Raw genomic sequence first — 27,529 nt, forward strand, 5'->3', positions numbered from 1 at the left:
GATTATGATCTTTCGTGGCAGAGTAGATTAGGTTAATGTGCCGTAAGTGATGTTAGCTGCTTCGCTAACTTCCATCAGACGTGTGACCAGAGAATGACTCAGTTGAACCCACCATCTTTGTGCCAATATGCACCACTAGGGAGGTGAATTAGAGTTACGACACTGAGATTTCCTGTGTGTTTTAGCAGCACTGTGTCAACAGCCACTGACATAAATGCTGCAGATCTTGTGCTTTGCTTTGTCTGCACTGCTGGTGGGTTAAAGGGGAGGAGGAAATGATCTGCAAGGGATCAGACGGACGAGCAGGTGTAAAAACAGTCCCAAAGGTGAATAAGAGAATCTGCTGCAAGCCCAGACTGATGAAACAGCTATCAAATGAACACGAAATATCCAGGGGTAACACGGATATTGTTTCACTAGAAATTTACTCCACATTTATTCTGAAAAATTTAAGTAGTTAATATTGACAGTACAGCAATATGTGCTATACTTGACATAAAAACAACGCAAATGAAGCAATGAAGCGTAGTTTATAACTACAACAAATTAAGCATGTTTATTTCATTTTTTGCCATTTAAATACCTTGTTAGAAGCCAAAAAACATTGGTTGTTCCAAAAACGTACAGTAATAAATGCAAACAATAAAAAAATTAAGTTTAAGAACAGATTGAAAATAATAATAATACTTTTATTCAGAAAAGATGCATTAAACTAGGACCCTATGAATTCCATTATATTGTTTCGAAAATTATTTTTTTCCCCCCCAAATCATTTTTTTTTCTTTTTTTAATTTTTTCTGGATTCCGTTCTTTTAATGTTTAATTTTTCTAGATTCTGTTTTAATTGTTAAATTTAAAAATATTAATCAAAAAGCATGTCTAATGAAACCTACACAATTTAACAGCACTTTTTTTTTTTTTCACAAATTCTCTTTTCCATTTAATTTAATTTGCTGGATTCCATTTTCTTTAAATTTTAATAATCAAAAGCATCATTAATTGTGTGTCTATATATATATATATGAAATAATATTAAGAGTTCAATAACTGTTTTTGTAAATATATTTTAAAATGTAATTTATTTCTGTGAGGCAAAGCTAAATTTTCAGCATCATTATATATATATATATATATATATATATATATATATATATATATATATACACTACCGTTCAAAAGTTTGGGGTCAGTAAGACTTGTAATAGTCTTTAAAGAAGTCTCTTATGCTCATCAAGGCTGCATTTATTTGATTAAAAATATAGAAAAAAAAACAGTAATATTGCAAAATGTTTTTACAATATAAAATAATGTTTTTTATTTTAACATACTTTAAAATAGAATTTATTCCTGTGATGAAAAGCTGAATTTTTATCAGCTGTTACTCCAGTCTTAAGTGTCACAAGATCCTTCAGAAATCATTCTAATATGCGGATTTATTATTAGAATGATCAATGTTGGATAATATCAACAGTTGTGCTGCCAAATATTTTTTGGAACCTGTGATTTTTTTTTCAGGATTCTTTCATGAATAACAAGTTTAAAAAGTACAGTGTTTATTCAAAATATAAATATTTTATAACAATGTAAATTATTTATTATTAACTTTTAATAAACTTTTAATTATTAACTTAATACTTCCTTGGTGAATAAAAGTGTTAATTTCTTAAAAAAAAAAAAAAAAGAAACAATAAAAATGTACTGACCCCAAACTTTTGAACAGTAGTGTATATACACAATTAATGATATATATATATATATATATATATATATATTTCAAGAACAAACTCGTTTCAAAAACATTAAAAATCACTACACTTTGTTTCTAATATATTTTTCTGTTTCTGTAATTCCTAGTTTCACCTGAAAATACATAGCATTTTAGAGGTAAAAGGGGTTGTGTAATGCATTTCATGCTGAGCACTCAAACAGGTTCCATAAAAGTTAGCATATGCTTAGCTGCATCATTATTATGATCCTCCAAAGCTATTGTGACAAATGCATTCAAATTCTACTCCTCGCTTTACAATATGAGCCAAAACCCCTCCATTGATTAGCTTAATGTGTTTACATATTTAACCATCTGAATGCTGAGGTTAAGCATCATGTCAGCTATTAGCGATCGCAGCGATATAACTCTGCCCAGTGGATCTTTATGCTAATCAACTCGAGTGCTTGTATGTCCAGAGTAAGCTGTTGCTAGAGGCCTATTCACTGAGCGATTGTGCAATTCCCACTCTTGATAAAACACACAATGATGATATTTGCATAATGGCTTTGCTTGCACCTGCTTCCAGCAGTGCTTTGCTTTCTAGCGAAAGACACACAAGCACACAAACAAACACACACGCTGGAATTTAAACAGCTTTAGAGTGACTCACATACAGGAAAACTGCATTCACATGCATAAATACAGAACGCATGCTGAGGTGAACAAAAAGACATGTATATGTACAGTTACCGCCGGCTGAGTTATAGAAGAAGACCTGAGTATTCGTGCAGCTACAGAATGAGAGAAAACTGTGACTGAAGAAAAGGAAAAGAGAAAGAAAATGGGAACACAAAGGCTGTGTGTCTAAAAGTAGTAAATTACGGTGCAATTTGCTTCTAAGGGGACGGAGCTAATTGATGGAGCCAGAGAAAGAGGAAGTCAGTCGGAGATAGCAATAAGAGAGACGGGGAAAAGAGATCAGCTCCTGTGGTTGGACAAATCAGACCCCTGCCATTCAACTTCCCTAAACCCCTCATCTACCTCTCTCATCTGAAAAGACCAGCTTAGTCATGCTGCTTACCAGCAAAACTTTCTTTGTGAAGCTGGCTAAAGCATTAGAGCTGAAAAACGTGAACTAGTTTTTCATCTGAACAGTTTCATTTTATAAAATAATATCAGGATCAAATGAGCGTCACAATATTTGTGAACCCGGACAACAAAACCAGTCATAAAGGTCAATTTTTTAAAATTGATTTATACATCATATGAAAGCTAATAAGCTTTCAATTGATGTATGGTTTGTTATGATAGGACAATATTTGGCCGAGATACAACTATTTAAAAATCTGTAATCTGAGGGTGCAAAAAAAGCAAAATATTGAGAAAATCGCATTTAAAGTTGTCCATATGAAGTTCTTAGCAATGCATATTATCAATCAAAAATTAAGTTTTTATATAATTACAGTAAGTAATTTACAAAATATCTTCATGGAACATGATCTTTACTTCATACCCTAATGATTTTTAGCATAAAAGAAAAATTTATAATTTTGACTCATGTATTGTTAGCTATTGCTACAAATATACCTGTGCTACTTGGCATTGGTTTTGTGGTCCAGGGTCACATTTGGCTTTATTAATGCACCATTTTTCTGACTACTCATTTTCATTTACAAAGTCTAAATGCTAAACGAATTTATGAGTCAGTTCATTTTAGTGAATCAAAAACATGCAGTGCAACTAGTGAAGCTCAATTCCTGAATGAATGACTCCTATGAGTTGAATATTGTGAATCAAAATACTTGAATCAGAGTGGTTACTGAATGATTCTGACTCACTTATTGAGTCACAAGTCATTACTTTATCACACAATTAAAGATACACTGTATGTTACTGTAATCAGTGGCATTTTTTAAATCAAATATAAACAAATAAAATTAATTAAATATGTTACAATATTTTTAGTTGTTTAGCATTCTTATTTACTGTGGGATTCCACATATAAAAAGCATGAGAAAAGTCATAAAAATCTGTGTAAACACTCCTTTTACAAAAATATTATGTTACACTACCATTCAAAATCTGGGGTCAGAGTAATTTTATTTTATTTTATTTGGGAAAGAAATTAATACTTTTCATACAATATACCTAAACTAATTAAAAGTGTCAGTGAAGACATTTATAATGTTACAAAAGATTTCTATTCTGGGAATGAATGAATGAATCAATCAATCAATAAATAAATACATACTAAATGTTCTATCACAGATTCAACAAAAATATTAAGATGTATCACTGATAATAATAAGAAATGTTTCTTCAGCACTTAATCAGCATATCAGAATGATTTCTGAAATTCAGCTTTGCTACCACAAAAATAATTTCCATTTATTAAAATAGATATAATATATTAAAAGAGAAACCAGTTATTTTAAATTTTAATTATAATTATAATTAGTAATTGGATAATTACAGTTAATTTTTTATGGTAATAAACACTGATCTAAATGAACAACAGCTTTTAAAATGACTTAAAATACATATATAACAGTAATGAGGAAATAATAATTAGTTCAAATAAAGTATGAAAAGCAAGTAATCATGATTTTATGGAACAAAATTTTTAAAACACATAATGTATTATAAACAACAGAGCTAATGTACATTACGCATTATAACAAATGATTGCAGAGGACGCCAACAGCCAGATGATTGTTTTTACACTTTACTGTGCAGTCTAATCCTTGTTTAATATTGACTAAACAACATAATCTTTAATATTTGGCAATTTCTTTACTACAGAAATGATACAGTCACTGTAATTTCTTAATAAGTGGAAATGAAAGTGTAAACTCAAGAGTAAGGGTTTAAATTTTTATTTTGAAATCGCGATAAACCATTAGCATATTGAGACAAATACTGATGATTTTTTTTTTTAAATCAAGTACTCAAAATGAATCGAGGAATCGTGACAGACTAAATATAAAATAACTACTTTTAAAATCATTTTAAACAACTTACCGACTCCAAACTTGGTTTCAATTTGTTCTTTTAAAATATAAAAATGAATACATCATATTTATTTTCCCCAAAAATTCTAGTACTAAAAATACTAAAAGAATCCATATTTAAACTGTCAAGGAACATGAATCGTTAAATAGAATCTGAACCAGAATCTTTAAATTCCCTGGGATTCCCATCCTTATCAGCTACAGCTGCATTATCTTTCTAATAAAGCTAGCTGGCCAAAGAACGCAGCTCACCAGCCTCCAAACCCATGCACTGGCTTCAGCTGGGTTTCATCACTGTCAAAACAAGAGCAATGCCTCAACAGACCACCATTACAATCGAAACCTCTAATAACAACAAAACGCACGTATAGACCTCAAGCCCTTTGAAAATGATTCCTTTGTTGCGCTTGACAGCCGCCTTTGTAATCGAGACAAGTCAAAACCAACCGCTGCCCCTGGTTCATGTGTGACACGACCGTCAGCGATACTCAGACTTCTAGGGTTTGTTTTGCTTAGCTTTGGCTTGGCTAAAATAGCTCTTTATGTCTGTAATCTGGCTTGTGCTTCCTCCAAACCTATACATTTACTGATGGTTTTGAGAGTTTTTTAAAGTTTCGGCCAAACTACCCCCCTTAAACCAGATGTTTATAAAGAGAGACCGCAAGAGAAGCAAAAATAACAGTATTAAAGTGCATGTCCGTAAGCCTGCTGGCAACATCAGTGAGAATCTAATGTGTTACATTCTCAAAAAAAAAAAAAGGTACAATTCTGTCACTGGGGCAGTGTCCTAATGTAAAAAAGCTCATCTTTGTACCTAATGTTTCCCTGGATGGACCTCACATGGTCTTTTAATGCACAAAAGTGCATTACAGTCATTATAACACAGCCAGAAGAAAATAAAAAACAATTTCTTACCATCTGAGAACGACTCTTCGGGCATCCATTAATGTCCTCAATCTTCTCATTTGCTGTGGTATCCGAAAAGAGACAGAAATACAGACAAATTAATTGCAAAAAAAAGAAAACATTGACCGATTTCCTTAATTGCAAGCCTCCAGTGTAGTATGTCCTTTCTCAGTCTGTGCCAGATAGATTTTTGACCCCTAATGTGGAAACTAGATCCAGTTTGAGCAACTGTGTGGCTGGGCCTGCTGGGATGGGACTGCTTTGGGGCTTTCCTGAGGGTGACTGCTCTCCACCCTGCATCCCGGCGGGCCCGGCCCCACCCCCCCCACCCCACGGCAGCTGAAACAGGGCCGTTCACTCACAGCTGACAACTGCAAGCACGGCTACAATGACAGCTACATGCCTGCAGGAATCACTTTACCTCCTGCGCTGTGGGAAAAATGTGTCAGGAATGTGTAAGATGTCAGGTGAGTAAGCACTGGAGGACAGACACATCTGAGACGGGATGTCTCAGTGGAGGGGCTCTCGGGCTACCGGAGAACCATTTGGGTGGCCGTGTCTTCTAAATAATTTGTGATTTAATTATTATTTTATAATGTTATTTAATATGGAAGCCCATTTCCGTTATGGAATAAAAAAAAGGTAACTGCAACCTTTTATCTCACTATTTTTTTCTCACAGTTCTGAGTTTATATCTGACAATTCTGACTTTTTTCTCACAATTCTAAAAGTCAATTTTTGAGCAAAAAAAGTGAGAATTGTAAGATAAAAAGGTCAAAATTACCTTTTTATTTTTACATGGCAAGTAATAAAATAAAATAAAAAAATGTAAACTTAGAATCTATAGAAAAAAGTAAATGCGCTGTTACAAGTTCATAACTTGAGACATGATCTCGCAATTGCAATAAAAAGTCTCAATTATTAACAATTTAATTAGAAATTTACATACTTAAGCTACAAATAAGAATGCATTAATTGCACTGTATTAGATATTTAAATTAGATATTAAAAAATTATCAAAGTGACATAGACCTCAGAATCAACTTGTGATTTTAACAATGCATTAGTAAATGCTGAAATTAACATTAACCACGATTAATAGATGCAATAGAAGTATTGTTCATTATTAGTTCACATTAACTAATGTAGTTAACTAATATTAACTAATGAACCTTATTATAAAGTGTTACCATCATCACTACACAAAACACTCACATCAAAATTAGTAATGATTTAATTAAGGTAAATTAGATATCAAAAAACATCAAGGTTGCATCTGCAAACAAACTCAGAAATTAATTTATATCAAGACAAATGACATTTGACTTTTTAACCATTATAAGTGTCTAAATATGTTTTGGGGTGATTGGTGTAAGCACTAAATGTCCTTATTGTCACCAATTCAAGCATTTTCTTATTTCAAAATTTCTTTGAAAACTTTAGGGGAAAGTATGTCATTAGTTGCATGCAGCATTTGTGTCTGTCCGACAGGGCAGGTCAGGTTTCAGCTTCAATTGGCCACTGTGTGATTCCCTTGGGATGTAGAAAACATAAGAGGGCAAAGTGGGATGACCACAATGATGAGTCATTTAACACCACTTCACCCCACAACACTGTACTTCTGCTCTTAAGTAACCAAATGCTTTCTGGCTCTTACAACACTTTTAGGAGGACAGAGGTCTATTTTTGCACATCCAGAAGAGCTGCTGACATGGAGGGGTTTTCTTACTAGGCACTCGAAAACACATAAATGCTGTTAAAACACTAAAAGCTCCTATTGTAATTGGGTGTATCTACAAATAGGTCACAACACCCTTGAGGTAATTAATAGTCTGCCATAACAGAATGATCACTGTTGAAATATTAGTGACTGAAAGGTGTTGTACAAATCGCATTGCAAATTCAGACTGTTTTGAAACTTTACAATGAATGAATGAATGAAGCAAAATCATTTACAATAGTTTAAAATGTATTTCTAAAGATAATTAAATATAAATGATAAATTAATATCATAATTAATTATTAAATTAAAATCACATTATTAAATCAACAATTAAATGAATATAAATAAATACAAATTACATTTCAGTCTAAAATGCAGAATTCAAGAGGACTGCTAAAATATAAAAAAGATTATAAAATAATGCAATATTATTATATTATTTATTATATTATTATCTCATTTTAATCTAATAAATCAATAAATTAAGCATAACTTTTAATTAATTAATTAATAAATAAATAAGCAAAATATTGTCATTAATAATAGTTTGCAATGTATTTGCAATGCAGTGTAATAAATCTAATGTTAGTAAAATATTCTTAAACTCAAGATGACTGCTTAAATATAAACACATAGATAAATAATATAACACATTATATATTTACAATATTCTATCATGCATTTCTTTTCGAATGTTAGATTATGAATGCAATATTATATCTCAATCAAACTAATAAATACACAATAAAATCAATAAATTAATATAGATAAAGTAATTACAAGCAAGCAAATTACATTTTAGATTTTTTTAACAATATATGAGGGTCAGACTAAAAGAAGTTTTCAAGCATCAAAACAATAAATGTTTATTATTGTTACATTAGAATGTGTCTTGTTTAATTTTAGCTTAATAATAATAATAATAATCATCATATATTTTTACCATGATTTACAGAAGACACCCACAAAAATATCATTGAGTATAATAGTTCACATTAAATATCTTCCCTACTATACTTCAAACACACTAGGTTTTATAACTGAAAATATAATAACATTTAGTATGATCACTTTTTCTTTTATAAAGCCTATTTTAATAAGTACAGGTCAGATAAGTGTAAGTTTTTTATTTTTGCATAACTGTTATGCTAAATGGAACATTATTTCTCCCATTTTTTGACATTTTATTTTTTACAAAAGTTATTTGGAACATCAAAGTATTTATTTTGCGTGCATTTTATGTGGTTTCTACGTATATAAAATCGCTTTTGTAAATGTAAACTGATGCAGACACACCAAAATGGGATGACCCATGTACACCTTGCACAGAAAATCTTTACTCGACACTTTAGGTCTGTTTTAGAGAAAGCGAATCGCTCACCGATAACCTGGATGATCTCAGCCAGCAGCACGCCATCGCTCACATCCTGCTGCAGGTCTTTAATCAGCCGCTTGTGTCCCGATTTGGCCAAGTAGTGATTCGCCCAGTCCGTGTAGATCTGTCAGCGCGAGAAAAGAAACATAGCTTATAAATCCATCCATCAAAAAAAGTTTCAAACAACTAGGATTCACGACATTCACGTAAGCGGCTCCGCGCTCTATTCAAATCCACTCCATTGTGCCTTATTCAACTTATTCAGCACTAATAATGCTCAAATTCTCCCGTCTGACATCACAGAAAAGCCCCTTCACTGGGGCAGGAGGAGGGAGACCCCGAGGGAGCTTAAATTAAACCTCTGAATGGGTTTGAAAGGAGTCATGTGTTGTTTGCTGTTTGGAGCGGGTCTGTCCAAAAACATTCCCGCGCCCTGTTACAAAGTAAAGAAAAGCGAGAAACAAGCAGTGCATAAAACATATCTTTAACGTAATTACAGCATTTAAGTACGTTTACTAACCAAAAATTTACATGTAGCTATTATTATTTTAGTTGTTTTTGTTACATATACCATGATATTCTTTAAACTGATGCGTAAATACCATGGTATTTCCCATTTGACCTTAATATCACAATGTGAAATAAAATAATAGCCTATATATCATTGAATAAACACCACAATTATTGTAATTTAAAGGTCTGAGGGTTTTTTTGGGATGTGGTGTAGGCTTTACACACACAATCAAAGGCCTGGCATTAGTCAAACACATTCCCGTGGGGGCTGAAGAACTTGTGTTGTGTGTTTCATGAGCAAATAAAGCCTGAGTGTATTATTTGCTGTGTTACTCATGTGAGGGATCAGTTTTCTAGATGGGAAAAACAGGTGCACCCCGAGTCCCCGTATTATCAAAATAAACACGCTCTCCCTCGATCGCTCTCGCTGGAGTCATCGAGACTTAAAAGAGCACACAAAGCCCATATAATTATGCACAGCAATGACCAAAGTCAGTGGAGAAATGTACAAATCCAACCCATGCTTTGAAGGTTTGTGGGTCAAATGAGTCAGATGTAATGAAAGGTGAGGTGAAGACAGTAAAGTGAAGGTAAGGGTAAACATGCCGTCAAGAAACAAAAGATCGAAGTAACGCTGAGGAAATTACAGATGACATTTGTCTGTCAGACTGAACCTGCTCACCACCATGTAAACACTAAAATAGCTATTAATGTCATAAATGTTGGTCAAAACACAAACTGAGTACCTGCATTGCATTTAGTTCTGTTAAGCTTTCCTTTCAAGTCTATATGACCACATCAGCATTTGTAACAATGCTTTGAAGGTGCAGTAAAAATGTTTGTTTATATATTAGTGCTGGACAAAATCTGTATCATGTTCTGTTTTTTTGGCGGTTTATCATGGCTTTTCCCAGACTGTGCATTTATATTAATCAGAAAGAATATATGAAACAGTTGAAGAACCACTGCATTTTAATAATAATCCAAACAAACATGCTACATATAAGCATGATCAGTTTTTGATGTAAATTAGACTGTAAAATTTCAAAATTTAAAGCAAAACAGAATGATCTGACCTTAGCTTGGTGATATCATGCTACATAAAACAAAACAAAAACAAAAGACGGGCTGAATGAAACGCAAATTCACTCAGTGACAGCAGGTGGTGCTTATGGAACAGCAGTGATACAGTTTAATTTTGCTGCGCTTTTAATTACTACATTAATATTCATTAAACGGTGGTACACTGTAAAAAAAAAAAAAAAAAAGTAGTTGTTTCAACTTAAAGTAATTTGTTACCCCATTGACATAACATTTTTAGTTTAGTCAACTAAAATATTCCAGTTGCCACTTAAATTAACATTAACTTAAATTATAAGTTGACTAAACTAAAAATTTTAAGTCAGCAGGGTAACAAATTATATTTCTGCCCCGCCTTTGTGAAACGCACTGATTTTTACAAAGTTCATTGTGTGCTCTGATTAGCCAGCTATCCAGTGCATTGTGCTTGGCTGAATATATTAAGCGTGTGATGGAAATGTTACGTCCCTTACCATGTTGTGATGCCATTTCCCGGTGCAACGAGACAAAAACAATAAAACCCATTATAAATGTGGGGTTTTTTTGCATCCAGTGAGGACATAATTACTGATTATAATGACTCATACTGTCTATTTACGCGTTGTGTTGCGTCAGCATAAACATAACACCATTTGTGATCGTAGAAACAACAAACAACAAGCATTACTCTACACTGCTCAAAATTCACGTTTGAATAGCCAGTACCAAATTCTTTAGATATTAAAGGTGTCATTGGATGCAAAGTTCACTTTTACATGTTGTGTGAACATTAATGTCTGTTAGCAGTGTATATACAAATCTACCCTATAATAATAAAAATCCATGCAGTGGTTTTTAATTAATCTGTAAAAATAATATCCCCTTTTTCAAATCGAGCCATTCTCAGATGCGTCACACCCACAGAGGCCGCTCCCACAATAGTTGATTGACATGAGCGTCTTACCTCAGATCAGCTGTAACAGTGCGATCTCCATTGTTTTGATGCCGGAGCAGGGATGTAAGTTAGACAAGAATATCTCAGATTGAGCGATTGAGGTGTTGTGTTGCAGGGTGTAATGAACATAGTGGTCATCATTTACTCCCGACAACTGAGCGGCTGAAGATGCAGTGGCTTACATTTGTTTGTTAAGGGAATGCGCCTATCAACTTGTGGAAAATGGGCATCCGATGACCCCTTTAAAACATACTTACAGGCTGTTCCGGATTTCTAGTTGTGTATTCTTTTGGAAGGCCAAACAAAGTACTTTCGCTTTTGCAACAAAACAAACAGCGTCTCCACAATAGTGAGAATAAAAATTACGCCTTCTTTATTTGCGTATACATTTTGGACGGTGTTATGCAAATCTTCCCACACCGTGACTTAGATATGTGGGGGTGTGTTTGAATGAGCCGTTTTAGAAAGGTGTAGCTTTTTTTTTTTAACTTTTATAAAATATCTCTTTGGGTTTGAGACTTCAATCTTTGCTTCAAACTTTACATCTCATATCCACAGAGTATAAGAGTTATAGCGCCACTCAATGGACATTTCAAGTCAGAACTGCGGTGACACATACAAAACCAACGTCACATAAAATGTACCATATGTACGTTTAACTGTTCCAGTAGACAATTCACATCGAATATGTCACGAAACGTACAAGGCGCAACGTATTTCGCGTCTTGCGAAAACTTCCCACAGGTAGGCCTATGTTTTCATACTGAGATCAGGTTGGTATTTTCTCCTCTTTGCGTTCGTCTTCAGCGCCTCTGGCTTCCGTAAACGGCTGTTTACAGTTAGTTTATTTGCCCATTTAAAGAATTAATTGTGTGTTATTAATAGTTCTAAAAGTTTTCCAACCATTAGTCAGAAGTGTATGCATGCTAACAGGGATCTTCTCTCAATTAAAGACGCTGTGTACATTGCTTAGGCACTTGTACTGGAATGCCATTTTTAAAAAAAAAAATTAATACAGTTTGAACCAGTATATATCGCCCAGCACTAACATGCATGTAGAAAAATGCTAAAACGGTATTAAAAAGTATGCAATGAATATAATACTCCACTGGGACATAGTGAAAAACACACTGGATTTCTCACAAATATTCGTATGCATGGCATCTGAATCAGCATTTATGATGACAGTTGTGCTGCGAAATACACTGACCTTTATATTCTGAGTCACTGAGGCATGATGCTTCAGAATAAGAATACTGTGACAATCCCTCATCTCACACACACAAAAGCAGCACTTCACCCCCATACAAATCCTGCTTTGTTGTGTGGATGTCAAACCAACTTGTGAGCTCGTGGCTTTGTACAGTCCACTTTTGACCCGAGCATGAGCTGTTCTCTGAGTTCAGACATGCCTTACGGGGTAATTTGTTACAGAGCGACTCTGGAGAACTGAACAGGTGGCTCTTGCATGCATTTGCTGATGAGTGTGTTTAACTACCTGTGTGAGTAAGACGGGGAATATCAAACGGGAGTTCCTGAGTGTGGTCACTTGCAACGATTTACCAACAGCTGTCACTTGGACTCATCTTTGAGCTCAAAGCGGGGAGGTACAACACTGTTCAACTACAAAGGCTCTCATGTCAAACAGTAATAACAGGGCTGTTCATTAGTCACAGACACAGAATTGTTCCCACAGGCACGACAGGCAGAAGAACTTCCATTTAGGTTCACGAGAGAGGCTTTTAAATAATATCCTACTTTAGGGTAATTACAAAAGATCACTTACTCAGGTGAATGTTAGGTCAGATAACTGCCCTGCTAACAGCTTAGACAAGCATGCATTTCCATGCTTACTCAGGCTGGTAATTTAACTAACATACACTACTGCAATTTATCAACAAGAACAACATTTAAGGTATAGTTCACCAAAAATGTTCAACCTGTATAAATTTCTTTCTTCTGCTGAACATAAAATAAGATAGTTTGAAGAATGTGTGAAGAAACAATTTCTGGTTCTCATAGATGTCAATTATTGTATTTTATTTTTAAATTGTATTTTATTTTATTTTCCGGTACATGATGACATAAATTTAATTTTTGGCTAAACTAACCCTTTAAATTGATCAAAAGTGATAGTAAAGACATTTATAACATTACAAAAGATTTTTATTTCAAATAAATGCTGTTCTTTTGAACTTGTCAAAGAATCCTGTTTTCAATACTGATAATATTAATAAATGACTCTTGAATACCAAACCAGCATGATAGGAATACATCTTAAAATTTCTGCTGAACATAAAAGAAGAAATTTAGAAAAATGTGTGAAGAAACAGTTTCTGGTTCCCATAGATGCCAATAATTTAATTTAATTTAATTTAATTTAATTTAATGTAATTTTATTTAATTTTATTTTATTCCAGTAAATAATGACACCATTTTTTTTCTTTGGGTGAACTATCTCTTAAAATTGATCAAAAGTGACAGACATTTATAACATTACAAAAAAATTATATTTCAAATAAATGCTGTTTTTTTTTATTAAATATTAATAAATGTTTCTTGAGTACCAAATCAGCATGACAGGAATGCATTTTAAAATGTCTGCTAAACATAAAAGAAGAAATTTTGAAGAATGTGTAAAGAAATAGTCTTTGGTTCCCAAAGATGCCAATTACTTTATTTTATTTTATTTTATTTATTTTTTAAAATCTTTTTTATATTTTATTTTGTTCTTTTCCAGTAAATCATGACACAATTTTCATTTTTGAGTAAGCTATCCCTTTAAACTGATCAAAAGTGACAGTGAAAACATTTATAACATTACAAAAACAGTTTTATTTCAAATAAATGCTGTTCTTTTGAACTTAATATTAATAAATGTTTCTGGAGCACCAAATCAGCACGAAACAGTTTCTGGTTCCCATAGATGTCAATTATTTTATTTTATTTTATTTTATTTTAATTTAATTTTATTTTTCCAGTAAATGATGACACAATTTTAATTTTTGGGTGAACTATCCCTTAAAACTGATCAAAAGTGAATTTATAATGTTACAAAAGATTATTATATTATCTATTTCAAATAAATTATGTTCTTTTGAACTTTCTATTTAACAAAGAAGTCTGTTTAACTGCTTTCAACATTGATATTATTAATCATTTTTAATAATTTAAGTACCAAATCAGCATGACAGGAATACATTTTAAATTTAAAAATTTTACTTTTAAATTGTAATATTATTTCACAGTATTACTGTAATTACACATTCAACATTAGTGAATATAAAAAACATTAAAAAGTCTTACAGACCCCAAACTTTTGAACAGCACTGTGCTATTTACCAGCAAATATTTAACACCACTATTAATATTCTTAAAATATTACTGGAATAGTATCTGAAAACATAAATAAAGTAAAACGCAATATAAAATAAATGAGTAATACTTTCATTTATAATGTCTGTAGAAAGTAAACATGCACTTGATAGATCTGACCTCTAAACATTTAGTAGTAGTACTTGAGTACTTCAGTAGTTTTACTTGAGAAGTTACTTTAAATTTTACATATTTCTTCGGAATAACATTCACCAATGAGATCAGAAATACTTACTAAGTAAATACAGTATTATAGACAAATATTATGCCAGTAAAATAATATAGAACATCATTTGAATTTGACCAGTGAATATACTTTTACCATTTGTTGCTTTTAAAATTTTTAGCTGACCTGCTTACATTTTTTAACCATTTTCAACCTTTATAGTCCTAAACTTTAAGCTAATCTTATTCTGAATCAGCCCACAAACTATTTAAAAAAGCTGTAGCTCAGCTTGTGGTAAACTGCGCAGTAAGTCTGGATCCTATCTATACCTGCTGCATGAGACTAAATATACCACCCCGCTGCCTGCCTACAGATATCAGCAGGAATAGCCGTCTCTCCACAGCAGTGAGGTCTTACCGATTTGTAGTGATCACAGGACGACCTGCTGCGGCGTCTCTCTGGGATGTACATCCTCATGTTCAGAGCCATACTGCTCTTACAGGTGAAGAGAGCTCATAAACACTGAAGCCCTGAGGACGCCCTGTCACATTCACGCCTGTAATCAAGTCAGCGGTGTGGGGGGATAATTTTAGCAGCGAAATGCATTCTGGAGCATCGTTGAGAAACCTTCACTTAAGATATACCACTCTATGTGTCACACTTAGTGTCAAATGCCGAGACCCAGACATATCAGATTGTGACTGCTTCACCTACTAACAAAAAAAAAAAATGTAATCGTAATTTGCTAAATAAATAAATAAATAAATAAATATTGGAGTTACTGGAATTACATTATTATTATTACATCATTATTGTTAATAATTATAATACATTTAATTTTATTTTCCAGTAAATATTTCAAATAAATGCCATTCTTTTGAACTTTCTATTTGTCAAAAATTCCTGCATTTAACTGTTTTCAACACTGATAATATTAATGTTACATTTTAAAATGTCCTAAAATTTAAAACAGTTACTTTTAAATGGCAATAATATTTCACAGTATTACTGTATTTTAATCATATTTAATCAAATAAATGCAACATTAGTGAATATAGGAAAAAAAAAAAAAAACATTTAAAAATCTTACAGACCCCAAACTTTTGAATAGCATTGTAACTATACTATTCACAAGCAAAATATTTAACACTAGCATTCATGTTCTTAAAATATTTTTGGAACAGTATTTGAAAATATAAATAAAGTAATAAAATAAAATATTAATAAAATAAAATAAAATACAAGAGAATTTTATGAGAGTAATACTTTCAAGAGACACACACAAAAAAACTTTTTAATAGATATTTTTGGAACAGTATTTAAAAAAAAAAAAAATAGTACAATAAAATAAAAATACAAGAGAATTTTATGAGAGTAATACAAGAAGTAAATTCCCTGTTGGATTTTTATTAAATTAATTTAATTTGAATCATAATTTTCAAATAATTAAAAAAAAAAAAAAAAAAAACAGGATACTCTTAGGAATTCATATTGGAATCACTGGAATTACATTATTATTATTACATCATTATTATTAACAATTATAATAATAAATTAAAAAATAATAACATGAGTAAGCATCCATGTTGAAATTATATTTTATTTAGTTAAATTGAATTTAATACGAATCATAATTTGCAAATAATCTCAAAGAATCCTAATTGAATAAAAAATACTCTTAAGGATTACTATTGTAATTATATTTTTACTTTAATAATTTGTAGTCAGTTCTAAAGAATTCTAAAAACTCCCTTAATTAAATATGATTCTACAGAATTAAACATGATTCTACCGAGCAAACTGAAATTCTGAATAAAATATGCAAATAATCTTAAATAAATAAATAATCAGAACTGCAGTTTATATAATCAGTACCTTAGTTTCAGTTTATTTAGTAGAACCATATTTAATTTTAAAGGATTCTTAGAATTCTTTAGGATTTGTTCCAACATTCTTTTTGTAATAATAATTATTATTATTCCAATATATTACATCCTGTAGGTTAACTAATGATCTGCTCTACTCATGACTGCAAATGACTTTCATTTCCTAAAAGCTTTAGTCTTAGTTTGCATTTCCTTTCTTTGGAACAATGATGTCTTTAAGGAAGCCTTGTAATCTGATGACTGAACCAAATAACAGCAAGTGCAAACTTTTATGTAACCACATTTATGCATTCACTAAAAACACATCTAGCTGATGTTGGTCTCTAAAGGTTTACTGTTGAGCTTTAAAGCTGTCTTTTTTCACACACACATACAGAATGTATATATACACAAACGTATGCAAACACACATGCATGTGTACAGAGAGGAGCAGAGTATGTGGGAGGTCTGACAGCTACTTGAGAGGTGGTGACAACAACCAAGAATGTGTGTTGGGGTGGTGAGAAGGGTGACGGATGCTCCATAAACCCCCTCTGCACCTCTCCATCCCCCTTTAACTTAAGCTCGCACTCAAAAACAAACACGCCCTGCAAGTTTCAAAAGCAAAGATCAAGCCCTAGATCACGCAAGACTCTCCAGTCAAGACCTGCCAAGTTTCCTCACACACATAAGATACATGGATGTTGAACAGAAGCATATGCACAAATGATGGTCTTCATTTTAGGCACAGTAGTGAGTAGATACGGTCAGGTATGAAATCGCTTTCAAAGTTGAGCCAGTCTTCTCTCCTGCCATCTGTGTTGTGTCAGTCTGGTCTTGATCTGGTGCAGCAGTGTGTAAAGTGAGTAATTCTTCTCTGGAGTGTCTAGATTAGAGGTCTAATCTAATAATGACCACAGCACAGATGCCTCATTTATTTATGCTCCTCTTTTCTTAACCGCCCTACAAATTCAATTTCAAAAGCAAATGTATTCTTTCCCTCAGCTAAGCTTTACGGGTCACTCCAACTTGACCTTAACGTTCATTATCTCGCAGTCAAGAGGGTCCATTCGCTGGACCTGGTATTTCATCAAGAACTGTCTATTTGAAATCTATCTGTATATCCTAGATCTATTCTTCAGTCTTTTGGTGCCATATATTTTTTAGAAGAAGAAATCATACTTTTACTCAGCAAAGATGCCTTAAAATGTTCAAAATTGACAGTAAAGATTTACATTGTTTAAATAAATGCTACACTTTAGTACTTTCTATTCAACAAAGAATATGTATCATGGTTTTCACAAAATTAATATTCATCACAACTGTTTTCATACAAAATGTTTCTTGAGCAACAAATCAGCATATTAGAATGATTTGTGAAGGATCATGTGACACTGAAGACTGAAGTGATTATGCTGAAAATTCAGCTTTGCATATAAAATAAATTACATTTTTAAATAAATTCAAATAGAAAACTGTTATTTTAAATTGTAAAAATATTTTTTTTACTGCATTTTTGAATAAATAAATGCAGCCTTTGTGAGCAGAAGAGACTTCTTTCAAAACCGTTTTAAAAAATCCTTAACTTTTGAATGGTAGTGTTATGCCAAATGATTTTTTTTTTTTTTCCATGTGCCATAGTTAAATTCTGTGATTAACTGTTTCAGGACATTTTGGACAGTCTACAAGCAAAATAAAGTTATTTCGCAGTTCTCCTAAAATACACTGTCATTCAAAAGTTTGTGATCATTAAGATTTTGAATGTTTTTTAAAAAAGTCTCTTATACTTATCAAAGTTCCATTTGATTAAAAATACAGAAGAAAGTAATATTATGAAATATTATTGCAATTTGCAAAAAACAACCATTTTTTTTTATTTATTTATTTTAATATACTTCAAAATACAATTTATTTCTGTTGTGCAAAGCTGAATTTTCATTAGCCATTACTTCAGTCTTCTGGGGCCCAAAATCTTTCAGAAATCATTCTAATATGCTTATGTACAATCAATGTTGGAAACAGTTGTACTATTTTTTTGGAATCTGTGATACTTTTAGGATTCTTTGAAGAATAAAAAGAAAAAACAGCATTTATTCAAAAAACAAGTCTTTACTATGACTTTTATCAGTTTCATCCTTGCTGAATAAAAGTATTCATTTTCTTTCATATAAAGAAAGAAAAAAATACTTTGAACGGTAGTGTATATTGTTACAAAAAATTAATATTTTAAATAAACGCTGTTCTTTTAAAGTTTTATTCATCAAAGAATCCTGAAAAATGTGTCAGGTTTCAAAAAAATATTAAGCAGCACAACTGTTTGTGCTTGTGCACTGATAACAAATCAGTTTATTAGAGTGATTTCTGAAGGATCGTGTGACATTCTAGACTGGAGTAATTCAGCTTTGCATCACACAAATTAAATTCTATTTAAAGTATATAAAAATAGAAAACAACTATTTTAAATTGCAGTGATTTTTACTGTATTTTTAATCAAAGAAATGCAGCCTTGATGAGCAGAAAAATATTCTTTAAAAAACATTACAAATCTTACTGATCCCAAACTTTTGAACAGTATGTAATAATTCATGATATATGGCAAAATAATGAACTGCTTTCCTAAGAGTGGTGCATGAATGTATCTGCTTGATGAGGGTAAGGTGTGTTGGACTGCAGTGAAACTGAATGAGCAGTGATTGATTCTTGAGGTCAAGCATCATAATGATGGGAGTCAAGTCAAGGTGAGGAGTGTGATCAATTATATTGTCATGGTAACAGAGAGTGCCCTCTTTCATTCACCTTATATACATGCATCAAGTATTTGATGTCTAACAGTGATGCATCATTTAAAATGGAATGCTTGCATTAGTCAGAATAAATAAAATTACAATTTTTTTTAATTTTCCTGAATATTTCAGTTCTCGACTCAAATGCACATTAAAGGAGAACTCCCAGAACAACAATTTACAGATAATTTACTCAACCCCTTGTCATTCTAGATGTTCATGTCTTTCTGTCTTCAGTTGTAAAGAAATTATGGTTTTTGAAGAAAATATTTCAGGATTTTTCTCCATATAATGGACTTCAATTGTGCCCCAATTTTGAACTTCCAAAATGTCATTTAAATGTCATTGCAGCTTCAAAGGGCTCTGAATGATCCCAGCCGAGGAAGAAGGGTCTTATCTAGCGAAACGTCGCTTTTTTTGAAAAATTAAAATTTGTATACTTTTTAAGCACAAAAGCTTGTGTAGCACAGGCTTTGGGATGTGCGTCCACGATGCTACAAATTAGTAATGCGTCATTCTTGAACGATTTGTTCATTTGAACGAATCTTTAATGTGACTCTGGAAGAACAAGTCGTCTGTGTACTGAGTATGGCGAAAAACATCTTCTGTTCTCCTACAACTTGAGAGGAGGACATTGTTGTAAACAGCGTTTACAAACTTACTTGCACTTTCTTAGTCTTTGCACATTCACTTTGTAAACACTGGGTCTGTAGTTCCGAATGACCTTTCGACGCGATTCAATAGTACGTAGTGTCGTGAACGCGCATCCCAGAGCCTGTGCTACACAAGCTTTTGCGCTTAAAAAGTACAATAAATTTTATTTTCCGAAAAAAATGACCAATCTTTTTGCTAGATAAGACCCTTCTTCCTCGGCTGGCATCATTTATAGCCCTTTGAAGCTGCATTTAAACTACATTTTGGAAGTTCAAAATCGGGCACCAATGACGTCCATTATATGGAGAAAAATCCTGTTTTGTTTTTTTTCTCAAAAAACATAATTTCTTTACGACTGAAGACAGAAAGACATGAACATCTTGGATGACAAGTGGGTGAGTAAATTATTTGTGAATTGTTGTTCTGGAAGTGGACTTCTCCTTTAAAATGCCACCTGTGTCAAATCAACCAAATTTCAAAAATATCCCTAAAATGTTTGATTTGTTCTTGTTTTTTCCTGAAAAAAGACAAACATGCAGTAAATAGTAATGAAAGCCTAAATATTAAATGCCAGAGTAATCCACTATTTTGTAAAGGGGACTCAAAATAAAAAATTTCACCTGAGATTTGTAGCCAAATCAGGAGAGAGAGCATCATTAATTTATTTTCTAAATATCTGTTAGCAGTTCAACAATAGGAAAAAAAAAACAGTTAGTGTTATTAGTTAATAACAGAAGAGTAGCTTCCCCAACACTGGAGGATTTTGTATGACACTGAATTACATTTGAGGCCATTTGTTAACAGTGTATTATCATCACACTGTTGTTATTGTGTCTCTAATGTGTGCAGCCACTTAGGAACCAACCAATGTTGGTCATTATCCAGAACTAGGACAGTCATTGTGACTAGGATGAATAGATCTATTACCCAAGACAGACTAAAACCTGCTCAGGAAAGATGCTCTGTGGGAAATTAATATCCACCTCTTTGCTTTTGTCCTGCTTATTAGTCACAATATCAGCCAGATTTTATCCAGAAGAGCAGACTGGTTCAAACACTGTAAAAATATTTTCAAAGTAGATTTTTTTTCTTTCTACTTAAATATTTCATGTTTAGTTCAGTGTTATTTGTCATTTCCTTGTAACACACACAGGGTCAAACAGAGAGCAGAGTATCCAACAGACAGGAAGACACTTTAGGATTCGGCCATAATCACTGATCTTTTTTCTATATGATCAGAAAGAAACAGCGCACAATTAAAGCTTCTCATCCAGAGACAGGGAAAATAAAGAAACACACACTATTATCTTCTGAGCACCCAAGACAAAGCAGCACAGTCCTTTTACCCGCATGACAACTCAAACAGACGCATTTCATCAAATTCAGTCGCACACACTGGGAGCTTTTGTAAATACTGAAAAAGGTCTGTCCTTAGTTTTCTCATGCCCCGCTCCCTGCATCTCCGCTCTGACCCCTAAACCGTAATTATACTCCCCGTGTGACCTAAAAGTGCCCTGCTTTTAAGTGTTTTCCCTCAGCCTGTGATCAGATTTCGGCCTAGTTAAATTAGCCCTCCTCTCACCCATCAGGGAAAGGAAACCTCAATTCCTGGAGGAGAATGGACCATTTTAGACAGTTACCACACAAAAGCATCAAGATGACAGAGGAAAAAGACATGCATGAGTGTTTTCTCAGTCAAAGAGATGGCAGAAATAAATGGCAGTGTCCTTTAATGGACACTGCACCAACTTAAAATTAGCTAACGTTTGCTAGGCCCACCTAAAGTATTATGATAGCATTTTTAAAATGACATATGATTGATGGTTAGCTGGCAATATGAAATATCTGGTAGGAGATTATGGCCTTAATTTATACTAGTGACATGAAAATCCCATATTAATCGTTCTTTTGAAAGATTCTTTTTAGGCATGCATTATGATGGAACGTCATGTATTGGTTAAAAAAAGTGTTTGTTTTTTTTTAATTAGTGTCGGCCAATATTGCACATTTAATTCTGGATATTAATTGCACCTATTTTTACATTTTCTATGTTTTTTTTTTGTTTGTTTTTTTAATCATTAAAATACCATATATAAATACATGTAAATATTTCTTAAATATATACATATATAAATACACACAGTACACACACAAATATTACGTAAACGCAAACTTTTATTTTGTATGCGATTAACTGATTTGACAGCACTACACATACCTATATAAATATAAAAAATTCTTTAAAATATTAAATATTTTTCATATTTTGAAGATTTTTTTAGAGAGTTTAAAGATTTTTAGTTATGAAAATAATTACTGGCTTATCATTACTGTCAAAAATAATAATAAAAAATTCAAAATAATAATATATTTAAAAATGAAATATAAAGATGAAATATATTATTTTTAATAATTTATATATATATATATATATTTTTTTTTTTTTTTTTTTTTTTTTTTTTCAAGATTTTTTAATCATGAAAATAATTACTGTCTTATCATTAGTGTCAAAATATATATAGATTTTTTACTTTTTTTTATATTTAGTAATAATAATAAATAGAAATATAAAAAATAAATATATAACTCTATAAATATTTGTAATATTTTAAAGATTTTTTTAGTCGTGAAAATAATTACTGCCTTATCATTACTGTCAAAAATAATAATAAACAATTTCAAAATAATAATACATTTAAAAATTAATCAACTAATATCAGCCTGTAACTAATTTGCTCCTGATATACTGTGCAAATTCTTCTTAATCATTCATTTGAATGATCTGGATTAAAAATGTAGACCATCTACAGTAGAATCACTATTCAGAATCATTAACAGCAATTTTTTCACTACAAAAAAAAAGAAAGAAAAAACATTAAAATGCCACACAGGAAATGAATCAATGATTTTAATCAGTGCATTGAAACCAACCATCTAAACAATCCAAACCACAAAAATGAACCAATCTTGTGCTCCATCCAAACTATTTGATAACTCCAACTTCTGACCATAAATAGTGAGTTTAACATATGCATGATTCAGTTGCTTTTCTATGGTGTTTCTTTTTTTAAGTTAGGAAAGCTATTCTACCTTATAGTTTAATAACTGATCATTTTAGCATTGCCAACATTAAAAGGACAATAAAAATACAACTAAGAGCACAACATATTTACAAATAAAATATTGTTTTGTTAAAATTAATAATTCAGTATTTCATTAATTTAAAAAAAATTATGTTAACATTAGAAACACAAGTCAAGTCCACACGTGTTTTGCGCGTGTGGCTTTGGTTGTGTCCGCCAAGCACCACAAGCATTTCAAGTGGCTTTGGCCTTGTGCTAACATGACAAGCTCCAAGAGCAGCTCTTTACTGCTGCCATGTCTGTGGTTCAGAGATGAAAGCATGAACATTAGATTGATGTGAGCGCCGCCAAATACAACCTCTGGGACTGTGAGAGTTCAGTCGGGATTAAGAGCCACATTCAGGCCAAACAGAGGGCAGGAAATGTTTCGGCGTTCGCACAAGTGCTGCTTTCAAGATCAAGAACTCAACACATTACTTCAACGAGGCCTCAAAAAGTTCAGCGCCATCTGCATGAACCAGAACGTGGGCACTTGATGACACTCGAGCTGCGCTTCTCAAAATAAACAGTACACTTTTAGATTCAACATATTCACACACACAATCTGCCATCTGCAGGGTCGGGGCCTAAAGACGCATCCAGGCTGTACCGAAGCGCCGTCAGCTCTAACAGACGGGTTGATGTGGCTCTGTCTTCTCAGCAGGACACTAAACACCATTAACTACTCCTCACCTTCAACCACCAGACAGCTGTCTGCTCAGCCTGTGCTGTATGAATAAGTGATTTGATAGAAATGAATGTTCCCTTCTGTTCTGCTGAAATATGAATAATAACATTTGTGGATTTTGCTTCAACCCTGAACACAATGTAATAGAACCTCTCTAAGTGCTACAGTATAGTATATACAGTATTATACAGTTTATATTCATAAACCTTACATTACACTAGTATGCTGATGGAATGTAAGTACAGGTAGAGCAGTTTACAAGCAGATAAAAAGACGCCAGACTAAGCGGTTAGCACATATGCTCCATATGGTGGAGCTCAAATGGGCAATGCGGGTTCGAATCTGGAATGCATCTTGTCTTAATCCTGGTCTTTTACAACAAGTTTTTTTAAACTGGGGCTTGTGAGGGAACTTCAGGGGGACTGTGAGATAATTTTGTGAAAAGCTAATCATTTATAAAATCATAAAAATGTAAAATTTAAATAAATAAATAAATAAATTCTAAAATAAAAACTAAGCTTAAACACTTATTAGAAATATATATATATATATATATATATATATATATATATATATATATATATATATATAATTATTATTATTATTATTTTTTAAACATTTTATTTGTTAACCTGCATGACATGTGACCATTTGTCAACAGCAGAGAAATGTTAACATGTTGCCGTTAAATTATTGAAATATTAATTTAAAATCTCACATTGTACTCCATATAAATATTTATAAAACTACGGATCAAAAAAAAAAAAAATTTTTGGACAAGTATCAAACTATTATGCCGTTATCGTTCATAATATAAGTACCATAACACATGGTAAATTACCAAAGTACCATAGTATTACAAACTGATTTCATCAATTTATCATGGTAACATCACAGTACTGTTACAAAAAAGTACATTAATGGTATCAAATAGCACTACTATGGTACTTTGAAATATACTATGCTACTGAAATTCATGAATATGTTATTTACATTAAAATTCCACGAATCTGGATAAATTGAGAATTACATTGTTTTTTTTTTTTTTCAAATTTTGTTTCAAAACAATTCTGAACTAAGCAAAAACATTACAAAATATTAATTGTTGCAGTCTATTAAAAAGTGTTTACTTAATTTGAATGAATTATTTTTAAAAAAAAAAAAATGTTTGAATGAATGATTCAGCTGACTCACACATAAATACTTTGTTACACTTGTTTCATCACTGAATGAATCAGCGTTTTCGAATCTTTTGAATGAATGATTCAATGACAAATACATCTATTAACAGTCAGTCGTCGCCACCTAGTGATGAAACATTGTAATCAACAAACGTTCCCTGAAGCGCAAATTACTTTCAAAAGATGATTTGCTCAATTTCGATCGCTACTATAGTGCTTATATCCGAACTATAAACTTTTATTCCAGTATTTCTGTGAAATGAATGACTTTCAGACTGAATAATACAGTGTGGTTAAAAAGACTGTTTGTGAATCTTAATTATGAGAACACTGGTTTGTAGTGCAAACAGTTTTACCATTTACTGCACATTCTTATTCTTCTCGTTGTTTCCCTATAGAGTGTTTTCACTTGGCCATCAATCGGCTATATTGGCGCCACAGAATGTAAACAATGCCACCGAACCGATTGGAACTTGCAAATTTTGCAGATTATTGCTGCTGAAAATGGTTAATTATTGTCATGTTTTGGGCTGTACTAATCTGTCTGACCAGAAAAAATATTTGGAGCACTACAGACTGCCAAAAGTTATAACAAATCAAGGAGAAGATTCCAAAAGAATGTCTAAGGAAAGAATACGTTTGTGGTTGATCAAACCGAACCAGGTTTTCCAGGGCAAGAATCTTGACAACATTTGTGTTTGTTTTTATCATTTCCAGTCTGGTAGGTGAAATATTAGGCTAATATCTTAATTAATATTGCTTGTACGCATCTTTACCACCTATTAACTTCAGTTTAAAATCAGTCAAAATATTTTTTCAAAATTTGTAATGGTTTTAATGGTTATAATGGGACTTGTATTGGTTTTAATGGAAACTATAATGGACCTTATTGGTCTCTACTGGTAACTGGTCACCTTTTATTGGTGGCTTGTTAAGACCAATAAATCCTAATGGAATATGTCCCTAAACACACTACAGAAAACCATTTTTTAATGGTTTTAACGGTTAAAAATTGATGGTTTGTAATGGTATTTGTAGTGGAAACGATTAGAATTTTCTGTGATGGTTCTATTGTTTTTTTCAGCAGAGTAATGTCCCTCTTGTTCATTCTCAAAAAGGTGGCAAAAGCCCTTAACACAAATTGAAAAAGGCATATGTTTAATATTGATGCTGAACTGTTGGCGTTAGCAACACGAAGGTCATGGGTTCAGTTCCCAAGGAAAAAACATGCTGGCAAAATGCTTCGCTTTGGAGAAGAGTTCCTGGCAAATGTATAAATGTAAATAGCAAATGCTGCAATAATAATAATACTATTAAAATGAGCAGTTAAAGAAAAAGGGAGAGAAAGGTGAAAAAAAAAGATGATTTAGAAATATCTGCCCTTGAGGTCAATATTTAATGACTCTCGATAGTAAATCAACTGCTCTTTTCAAAATCTCACATATTGCAATACACATAACAGTTCATAAGGTCATAAAAATCAATAAACAATAAAGCTGATAAAATAACTAAAGCGCAAGTCTTGAACGTGGTCACTTTAATTTGCACAAATGGGGCTACTGTGGAGTTTATCAAATTAAGTCTGTATTAGATTGGACGTCTCTAATTAAAGTAGCCGAGATGTGTATCTCACTTTCTGTTGCGTTTGAAAAGCAGCACAGACCAGGATATTTAAAGCTCCAATGATGACGCGAATAAACGAACGCGAGGTGCTTTCAGCCTCCGCTCTGATTCTTTCATCTCACGGTGTCACTGCAATATTCACTGCTGATATTATCGGGTCACACTGACACGTTTCAGCCTCCCATCACCTCCCTTCCTTCTCTCATCCACACATCCGACCTTAAGCATATTCAGTTCACTGCCACTTGTGCTGGGCTGCACATGTAATCCATAATTAAACAGCTCCCCTTATCACCTCATCTCCAGACAAGCAATAAGACGGCCTGCCTTTGTGGATTTGACGTGCAGAGGATAAGACCACGACACGAGCCACACGAAGGACTACGGTGGGCGTGCAAGGATTCATAAAGAGGAAATATGAAAGGTGTTTTCAGAATTAAAACTGAATTCTTTAGAAGCTGAGCGGTTGCTTTAATATTAGCTGTCAGATCGTCTAACATAAACACTGCATCACAGCAAATACAAGCAAAACACTGCAGTTTTCTGTTAACGGAAAACATCATAACCCACAACAAACAAGAGACTTCTGTGTCAACGTATACAGTATGTGACTCTGAATAGCTCTTAAATACAAAATAAGTGAAACCCTGCAGTCTTGGTAATGGAAAATATTATATGCAACACCAAACGAGCCAAATAAAAAAAATGTCCACAATTTTTAAAATAAAATTTAAACTAGGGCTGTCAAACGATTAATCATAATTAATCGCATATATATTAAATATATATACATTAATTTGTGTGCATTTATATATATATATA

General features: G+C 32.5%; 1 protein-coding gene across 1 annotated transcript in view; it reads right to left on the reverse strand.

Annotated features, from left to right (window-relative positions):
• nav2a (neuron navigator 2a) overlaps nt 1-27,529 on the reverse strand; it is a 237,826-nt gene that overhangs the window by 78,971 nt on the left and 131,326 nt on the right. The window contains 2 exon segments of the mRNA XM_051114382.1: nt 5,635-5,687; nt 8,730-8,847. Of these exon segments, the coding sequence (XP_050970339.1) occupies nt 5,635-5,687; nt 8,730-8,847 (171 nt within the window).

This window comes from Labeo rohita, chromosome 7 (assembly GCF_022985175.1).
Source record: "Labeo rohita strain BAU-BD-2019 chromosome 7, IGBB_LRoh.1.0, whole genome shotgun sequence".
NCBI classification, from domain to species: Eukaryota; Metazoa; Chordata; class Actinopteri; order Cypriniformes; family Cyprinidae; genus Labeo; species Labeo rohita.